The following is a 9,975-nucleotide window of genomic DNA, read 5'->3' as shown; positions in this document are numbered from 1 at the left end:
TTCATCATATGAACCGAATCTCCATCTAATTGTCCTTTGTGTGTGACCCTATAGGTTCTTGTAACGTTGGCAATACTCCTAAACTCATTTAGAAGCATAAGTAATGAGCGGTATCTATCAACACATCATTACTATTCAAGTTACAAGAATGTTGAGATCCAACATCACCTTTGTGACTACTAATTGTGACTCTCACAATATATGACAAGTGTTCTTTTATATTTGACATCTAGGTTGATCAATTTGAGGCATAGATGATGTTATCCTCTGATCAATCTAAATTTTGAACTCCAAGTAGACTCACTATAATCAAATGATCTCAATATCTCATATTGACTCATTTGGGCATGACCATGCACTTAGTGGTCTCACTCTATCAAGAATAACGATGTCACTCCCATTATATAGGAGGGATAGATCCCATCTACATCACTCACATCCCTCCACATAATTTGTTACATACCCAGTAATCGCCTTTATAATCCACCAAGTTACAGGTGACGTTTGACGAAGCCAAAGTATGCAACTCTTTATGTAGGGAACCATGGTAATTTCAGGTCCAAGAACTAATAGTCATACTAATAGCCACATGAGAAAGTATATGACACTCATATAACGATCCATGATACTTTCTCATGGCGGGTTATTCAGTATACATTCTCCAATGTATACCCATATGTCAACTTGATATCTCTATATCCATGACTTGTGAGATCAAGTCATCGAGTTGACCTACATACTAGTCTCATCGCACTAACATTATCCCTGAATGTTAATACTTGACTAGGAATGATTAAGAGTAGTGTTCTCTATATCATCTCATCATCGATTCAACCAATCGATTGATATAGATAAGAACCTTTTACTCAAGGACGCTATTATATATACTTAGTTATTTGACACCAATACAAGTAAGTATAATAACCAAAACAAATGTCTTTATATACATAGGAATATGATACAATGAGTTCATACAACAATCATTAAATGATTGACTCTAGGGCTCTAATTAATAAATTGTGGTTATTGTACTGGTATGTCAAATAATGAGAAGGAGGAGCGACTTGGGAGCTGCTAATTTTAAAATGATTTTATAATTACAATTTATTAATTTTTAATTTAAAAATATTTAAAAATATATTTTTCATACTTTATTTATTCTAAATAGTCATTAAAAGGATATGTTATAAAATATTTATTATAGATTAATCGTTATAAACCATCCTATATATACCAGAAAACTAGAATCATCTATTCTTCAAAAATGACTTTTTCAACTACGTATGTATTTTTATTTTACACACCATATTATTAAGAATAAGGTAACAATCAATTAGTGAAAAAAAGAGACCTTTAGTCACAAATATTTTAGAATCCATTCAAAAGTTCTAAGAATATCTTTGAAAAATATTATGAGGTATAAGATAATCAAATGCATTATATCTTACAACCAATTTAATTGGGTATATTTGGATACGTTGCTGTCGTGACGAAGAAAAAATAATTTTGAGAGATTTCTTTGAAAAATGAATGAAAATTTTTAATTTTATATGGATATGATAATGTAAGAATCATTAAAAAAAAAAACCACTCCAACAATTTTTACCACCGTGGATGCATTACGTAGAAAGGTTTTCCTCTAAAAATGGACCAAGCTACACGTCATTCTCCGTGTGAGAGGGGCGCGGTATAATTGTGACAAAAGATGAATACGTTTACCCCTAACGCTTCCATCAATTTGTCTCAGGGCCAATACGGAAGAGGTAAATCACGAGCGGCTAGTCTTTGGAATAGTGACTAGTACATAAGGGAGGTGTTTATCTCGACTTTACCGAAATTCAAATCCCAGACCTTATTATAACAACACCTCATGCGCTAATCACTAGATCTATCCGAAAGAATTGAGGGGAGTGACATAATGTGATAAAAGGTGATTCGTTCGCCCCTAGCGTCCCCGCCAACCCGTCCCTAGACTAACACGGAGGAGGTAAATCACGGATGACTACTAGCCATTAGTGTAAATGACCAAGACATGAGGGAGGTTATGCTCGGTCACGTCGAATTTCAATCTCAAAATCTCATGTAGTAATATTCTATGTCTTAATTATCGTACCGTCCCGAGGAGACGAGGGGCGCGACATAATGAACGATCAGGAGATGGAGTCAAAATGGGTGGTACTCGATCAACATCAGTCGGATCGCCAGCTCGACGCATGAGTCCCCGACAGGGCACGTGTCCGGCGGAGGGTTTCTCACGTTGCACATCACGTGATCCTCACGTACGTGATGAAAGCGCGTGTGGACTGGGGAATAGTGATCAATGGCCGCGTGATCTGTATTGTTGGACGCATGAGGCCCCGACTGGGCACGTGTCCGGCGGAGGGTTTCTCACGTTGCACATCACGTGATCCTCACGTACGTGATGAAAGCGCGTGTGCACTGGGGAATAGTGATCAATGGCCGCGTGATCTGTATTGTTGGACGGTCGGTTTTTAAATGACTTAGGAATCTTTGGATGGGAATGGTACGGTCACCGCATCTCTGGCTTCGCCGTATAAATCAACTGGGTAAGGAGACAAAAGGTTCGATATCCTTCGTCGGTAAACTTTGGCGGAAGAAGTGGAGAAAGCAGACACGCAAGCTGAGGGGATTTTGAAGCACGCTAGGTCGCAGGAACAAGGTAGATTGTGCGTTAATAATTTCTTTTATTATGTTCCTTAGGGCAAGTTTCGATTTCGTCCCCGGACGTTGATTTCGTTTGCTCTTACTACTGAAGGTTTGGTGGATTTTCTAAGTGTTGTATTTGATTTGTTATTTATCCGATATTGAACTGTCTACCAGCAGTAAAGTGCTTTTGACTTGCATCTGATTCGAAGTAGTAAGAGTTTTGTGGAATGAAAAAAAAAATCGATTCCCAAAGAAAAAAAATATTTTATGTTTCATACGCTTAATCCTCTTTTTAGATTTTTCATTAATTGTTTTTTCCTAATTACTAAATGCTGTTTGGGGGGGGGGGGGGGGGGGGGGGAATGAAGAAGAGATGAAAAACTTGCAGTATTCTTGAAGGTTCACTAAAATAGTAAAATCATCGAATGTGTGGTGAAAAATCATGAGCCTTACAGTAGAAATAGTTCACAAGTAGGCTATGTCTGAAAGCAAGACTTTCTACTTAAAGCAGAAGGAAAATCGTTTACTTTCATGATTAAGGATTCTTTCAACGGTTAAAGATGTTCTTAAATTTTTATGGACGCGCAGGAAATGAATGAGGCTGTGATTATTGTCTGTTCTAAGAGGTTTTTTTTTTTTTGATAATAAGTAGACAATTTTCTCTTCTGGTTTGTTGGGTAAATTCGAAATACAATTTATGCATACTCAGAAGCATATCTCCAAAATATTCATTCGTATTGGGATTTGAATCTTGATTTTTTTTTTACCATTGCATCACACCCGTGGGGGCACGATGGATATTGATTCTGCCTTCATTCAACCTTACTGATCTAGCAATTATTTTATGAGGGTTCAGACGTTGAATTTAAATGCATGGAGTCAAATAAGGTTTAAATGCATGGACTCAAATAAATGACGTGCTTTAACTATTGTCAAAGATTCAAAGCTGGAATCGGGGACCTAGACTTGAAGAGTTTGATGTACGTTTCTGACTTTGATGATAACGAAATGGGAAAGAAAGGCCAAATAGTTTGCTTTATGTCAAAGACTTATCCTGTTAAGCATCAAAACACGACTTGGTTTTGAAATGGAGGTTGATATCTGTCTTTGAATTATACCTTCTTGTTGGTTAAGTTGATAATCATCCCTATCTGAGACCATAAGAAAATTTACTGACTTGACAAACTTAAACTATAGGCATAGAATATTTAAGCCCAAAGTGGTGATAGTAGATTCAGGAAGCCTTGTAAACCTGCCAATTGTGAAGTAAATTATGGTTTTCAGTCTTTCCCATGTAGGACTTGATGTCCTCAAAGCCTAATCTCTAAATCACACCACATAATAGATAGAATGTTCTATCATCATAGATAGCCCTAGCCCTTTCGTACTGATTCCCTTCACCAAATATTGGACTCAGTTCTAGTATAAATAATCTTGATCCGAGCCAATGAAAAATTGAATTGTTAACGTCACAAGCCCAAACATTGGCAGAAAAAGCTTAAGAACATACCAATTGTAGTAGATTTATGACTCAATTGACTTTGCAATGCACCTCAATTAGCCGAAATCTTCATATGGTTTGATTTTGGATATTGCAAATTATGTTGTGATAAATTATCCATTGACTTATATATTGATTTGTCACAGTTGGGGCGGTTGATGGGAGATAGTTTATCCTTTAAGGAGTATTCTGGGATTAGTGATTGATATACGATTTGACTATGATAGGTTTCATTTACATTACTTCCTGTGTAATTAAGTTTGGGTTGAAATTTTCTATTCTAGTTGCCATGCAAAATTACATTTCTCCAGGTTTCTGTTGAAGAATCATTAGGATTTCTTGGTTACAAGTATTTCAATGCTATTTTCTTTCTGTCTCTGTTTTCTCTCTGTGATTTTCTCAGTAGCAAGTGAAGATTATGGGTTGGTTATTTTGTTTGATATTTAATAAAACTTAAACTAGTGAGATATTCTCCATCTATTCTTGTTCAATATAGCCAAAACCTTCAGAAGTCGCTTGCATGTTTACTCACTACTCCCTTTTTCACTTGGTTGTGTTTGTAAAAGAGTTAGCAGATGCAAATGATGTCAGTTTGTAACTATTCTATTTTGGAATATGTATCCATGAAAACCCTCTTTATACAGAATTACAGATGGCTACTCCATGTGCTGATACCATCTTTTAGACTGACGTCATTCAAGCCTTCTAATTCTGCAGTAGCCCAGTTACTAAGGTTTCAGTAAATAGTTCACAAGGAAAAAAGATCTTCACAATGTTTCACTATTTCAGTATGTTAGATAATTTTTCACTCAGTCTTTGATTCTTAGATAGCATACTGTCTCTTCCAGAATAAAGAAATTAGGTGACAAATTACAATATAGCTAGCTAAATATTCCTATTTGATTGATCAAATATGTGTTTCCAATGCCAATAAAAAGTAACCCATCCAATGATATTTAACATCAAATAAAATGTGTCCCAAGCAGAAATATTACAAGTACCGCCGCGCCCTAAACCCTGGCCTGTCACAACTATTACCAAAATCCTTTAATTTTATATGGAATTAACTTGGAACCACGTTTATTAATTTTCAATTGAAAATCTCTCAGTCATTCAATGAGAAAATATCCAACCTTGTTTTCTATTAATTGTTGCATAAACGCTTCTCATTTCTCAATAGGAGAACAATGGCAAAAAGATATTCAGAATCTACGATTACTTTTATTGATGTGTTGTTTTACATATGCCATGGAGAATATCTCGTATAGCTTCTATTCTGCATGGTCCTAGACTCCTAGCGTGAGGGAGTACATCAAGGGAGGATTTGGATATTCTTAGAAGTACCCATAAATTTGCCTTGTCCTTAAAAGATCTGGAGATTTTCAATTGTTGGTCTTCCTTTCCATAAATGATTATTGTTTTAGGATTCGTTAAAGAAAAACATTAGGAATTATAGCTGCAAGGCAGAATTTGGTGTTCTGTTAAGGTTTTTCTCTTGTAACCTTGGCGAGCTAGATGCCAATATGTTAATAGGAGGCGCTTGGGCATATTGCCCTCCTTATTTAAGTGTTATATGTACTCGCCTCTTATGTGCAGATATCTCTCGAGTAATTGATCCTTTGATGATGAGACTAACCTATTTTGTTGATCGTCTGCTGCAGGCATTACATATATTGCAGAAGTCCATCCCCAAAAACTTTGCTTACACAATGGAAATTTGATACGATCAAATTGGCTCTTGCAATTCATCTAGCTCTCCCTTCTAACCGTTTGAGCGCCTGTCTCGGCCAAGCAAATAGACAGAAGCAGCATAGTCCCATAGAAGAACTTCACGATGGATTAGCCAGTTGAATCCTCTCAGAGTGTCAGAGACAGAGAATTCAAACAATCCTTCCAGTGGGTATTCAGCTCCAATCAAACTGCCCTCTCACCGAGGAATGCACTACAAAAGATTAAGACAACTTTGATGGATCATGATGCCGAACCGACTACTAGCACTTTTCATGAGTTTAATGAAAGCACACAGCCCTTGCTTGTGAAGCAGCGGTCTAGGACATGGAACCATGAAACGCAACTGGATTCTCCTGAAAGCAAGCAGATGAGTCTAAGCCATGAAGTCCGTCTGGAGAAAAAACTTCGAGAAATGAACCCTCTAGGTGGTAATGTGAAACAGCTTTTGCTTCAGTGTGCCGATGCTTTATCAGAGAATAAATTGGAGGAATTCAAGTCATTTGCTGAAGAAGTCCGCAATGTTGTTTCCATCACCGGAGAGCCTATCCAGCGTCTTGGTGCTTATATGCTAGAAGGCCTTGTGGCAAAACAGGAGTCTTCAGGCACCAACATCTATCGTGGCCTGAGATACCGCGAGCTCGACGACGATGGCCTTCCTTCGTACACACACATCTTGCATGACATCTGCCCTTACATCAAGTTCGGGTCCATGGCAGCAAGTGGAGCAATTGCCGATGCTCTAAAGGATGAGGACACGATCCACATCATAGACTTTCAGATTGCTCAAGGAACCCAATGGGTTCCACTAATACAGGCATTCGCTGCAAGACCCAGGGGCGCACCACACTTGCGAATCACGGGGATAAACGATCCATCAGCAGACCATGGACGAGAAAATCTCCGTCTGGTCGGGGACTTGTTTTCTCACACGTCAAAGAAGTTCAATATTCCTCTTCAGTTCTGCGGCCTAACAGTGCATGGAGGTGAGGTCACAAGAGCAATGCTGGACATCAAACCTGGGGAGGCGCTTGCTGTGAACTTCACTCTCCAGCTACACCACACCCCCGATGAGAGCGTCGATGTGAACAACCCTCGCGACGGGCTGCTCAGGCTGGTAAAGGGATTGTCGCCGAAAGTTACCACTCTGGTGGAGCAAGAATCTAACACCAACACGACGCCTTTTCTGACTAGATTCGTGGAGACGTTGGATTATTACTCCGCGATGTTTGAATCCCTCGACGCGACTTTGGGAAGGGAGAGGAGGGAGAGGATAAGCGTGGAACAGCACTTCCTGGCGAAGGACATAGTTAATATCATTGCCTGTGACGGTAAGGAGAGGGTGGAGAGGCATGAATTGCTGGGGAAGTGGAGATCCAGGCTCACCATGGCAGGCTTCAAGCCCTATCCACTGAGCTCGTATGTGAACTCGGTCATAAAGACTATGTTGGGCTATTACTCCGATAATTATACAACAGTGGAGAAGGGTGGGGCATTGCTCTTAGGATGGAAGAACAGGAACCTGATCTCAGCGTCTGCATGGCACTGATCGTACAACTGTAGCAGACACAGGAAGAGCCTTTTTAGTTTTAGACACATGGAGATTGATTTATACTGTGTGTTTTATTTCATCGGAATTAATGTCTTGAACAAATCAGAGTAAGTCGATCAGATGCCTTGGACAACCTGTTTATCTGGGAAAAGCCGCACCAGTCGGCTACTTTTCCTCGTTCCATCAAGCAGATTTCTTCCTTTTGTCGGACTTAATCATCACGTAACCAACAAATACTCACAAGAGAGAAAAGCAGCGGCGCAACGCCGGCGAAAACAGGCAATTACTTTCCGGCCGGGAAGGAAATAACTGAGCACGAAATGTTCTGTGTCCAGATGTAGAAAGAACACAGTTTCCATTGTATCCAAAGAATATCCACATATCTCCACAATGATATAATATTATCCACTTTTAATCTAAGTTCTCATGACTTTACTTTGTGCTCTCCTAAAAAAATCTCATGCCAATGGAGATATCATGTATCCTTTTAACCTCATGATTCATGCATCCTTTTAACCTCATGATCTTTATCAAATTTTTTCAATGTGGGACTCATGGTTCGGGCCTCCCCGTGAGCATCTTGTCACATTGACCTGCTTTGGACCTCCCCGCAAGCATCCACATCCGGGCCTTTTCCACAAGCATCCAATCATCTTGATATGTTCTGGGCCTCCCCGTAAGCAGCTTGATTCGGTCAATCTTGACTTGCTTTGGGTCTATCCGTGAACATCCGATCACCTTGACCTGCTTCGGACCTCCCTGCGAGCATCCGGTCACCCTGACCTACTTGCCTCCTTGCAAGTATCCGGTCACCTTGACCTGCTCCAGGCCTCCCCGCAAGCATTCAGTCATCCTGACTTTTTCTGATGCGGGGAGGCTCGGAACAGGTCAAGGTGACTGGATACTCGCGGAGAGGTCCGAAGCATGTTAGGATGACTGAATGTTTGCGGGGAGGGTGCAAGCATTCAATCACCCCGCTCTAATACCAATTATTACGCAAAGAGAGGGCAACACCTCTCAACCTCTAAAACGCGGAAGAAGAGGAAGAGAGAAAAGAGATCACGCGGAGCAACAAGACAAAGATGCACAAAAGGAGAGCAAACATGAAGAAGGAAAAGAAGAAGAGTTACCGTGGTTCGATGACGTGCTTACTCCATAAAAACGACCGAAACTTTATTAGAATTCTCTCTACATAAAAGAATCACATCTAATGATTTTTGTGTTTGTTATTGTACAATAGGTTTACAATGATCTCTATAAATAATGCTAAACCCCAAACCCGGTAAAATCGTAACAGAATTTTGTTATGAAAAATCACAACAAAATTTTGTTATATAAAATCTTAACAGAATTTTATTACGAAAAATATTAACAGATTTTTCTTTCATAACATCTCTCATATTAACCTTCATCCAAATATGAGTCACCCATCAATAATCTCCACCTTGGCGAATATTCACCCCTTCGAAGAACACGAGTATCTGAATAAAATTTCATTTGGATCTCTGAGTCTGGGCTTCCTTCCTCTAGCATCTAGAGATATGGATCACGTTCAAGCAATGCTTAAACTTCTTTGTGGTCACTGGCTTTGTCAGCATATCTGCAGCTTGACTCTACCTTGCTGAACACCCAGTTTTCTGACCAACCCTGTAAGTCATAAAGTTTCCTTCGCTGCTTCAGCTGTTGCCATGTACTCGGACTTCGTATTAGACAATGCAACAATATATTGTATCATAGATTTTCAACAAATAGGTCATCTTGCCACTGTGAATACGTATCCTATAGTAGACCTAATGTTATCTAAATCTCCTGCATAGTCTGCATCTACGTACCCAGCAACTGAAGGATTTTTTGGTTGTCTACTGAACATGATGTCATAATCAATTGTATTTCTCAAGTATCTGGAAATCCATTTCACTCCATACTAACTGCTTGCGCCAAATATGGTCTCCTGCAAACCATGACATACATCAGACAACCAACTACACTGACATAAGGAACCTTTGACATCTCTTGGATCTCATTATCCGTCTTTGGACACTGTGTCCTGGATAACTTGAAGTAATGCGCCAGGGGTGTGCTTACTGACTTTGCATTCTTCATATTGAACCTATCCAGCACATTCTCCACATAGCTATGTTGAGACAATCATAATCTCCCTACAGCTCTGATACCATTTGTTGTGCCCAAAGGATGTCCACATATGGTATGATATTGTCTACTTTAGGCCTAAGCCCTCATGACTTTGCTCTTGGGCTCTCCCCAAAAGGCCTCATGCAATGGAGATATCATGCATCCTTTTAACCCTATGATCTTTACCAAATATTTTCAATGTGGGACTTTGATTGAACCCCAACAACTTCCAGTCACCTACGATTTATACGAAATAAGAAATGCGAAATTAGGTAACAAGAATGATATTATTCCACAAGGTGTAGCAGACGAAGATTGGGTGGATTATAGCCGTCGGCAAGAATCCGATCGCGTTGTCCTCCAATTCCATCGTTGATCCAGTGCCCTATGTAAA

General features: G+C 39.5%; 1 protein-coding gene across 1 annotated transcript; it reads left to right on the top strand.

Annotated features, from left to right (window-relative positions):
* Positions 1 to 2,520: 2,520 nt before the first annotated feature.
* LOC122031903 (chitin-inducible gibberellin-responsive protein 1-like) lies at positions 2,521 to 7,868 on the top strand. Its single transcript, XM_042591124.1, has 2 exons — positions 2,521 to 2,680; positions 5,830 to 7,868. The coding sequence occupies exon 2, from the start codon at positions 6,135 to 6,137 to the stop codon at positions 7,443 to 7,445; it is 1,311 nt and encodes a 436-aa protein (XP_042447058.1). The 5' UTR covers positions 2,521 to 2,680; positions 5,830 to 6,134; the 3' UTR covers positions 7,446 to 7,868.
* Positions 7,869 to 9,975: the final 2,107 nt, after the last annotated feature.

The sequence above is a fragment of the Zingiber officinale genome, chromosome 11A (assembly GCF_018446385.1).
Source record: "Zingiber officinale cultivar Zhangliang chromosome 11A, Zo_v1.1, whole genome shotgun sequence".
Lineage (NCBI taxonomy): Eukaryota > Viridiplantae > Streptophyta > Magnoliopsida > Zingiberales > Zingiberaceae > Zingiber > Zingiber officinale.
Note: the sequence above shows the minus strand (reverse complement) of the source record. Positions and strands in the feature narration are given on the sequence as shown.

What these genes read in the sequence shown, in the direction of transcription:
- LOC122031903 (XM_042591124.1), top strand. Translation starts at nt 6,135, where the DNA reads ATGGATCATGATGCCGAACCGACTACTAGCACTTTTCATGAGTTTAAT.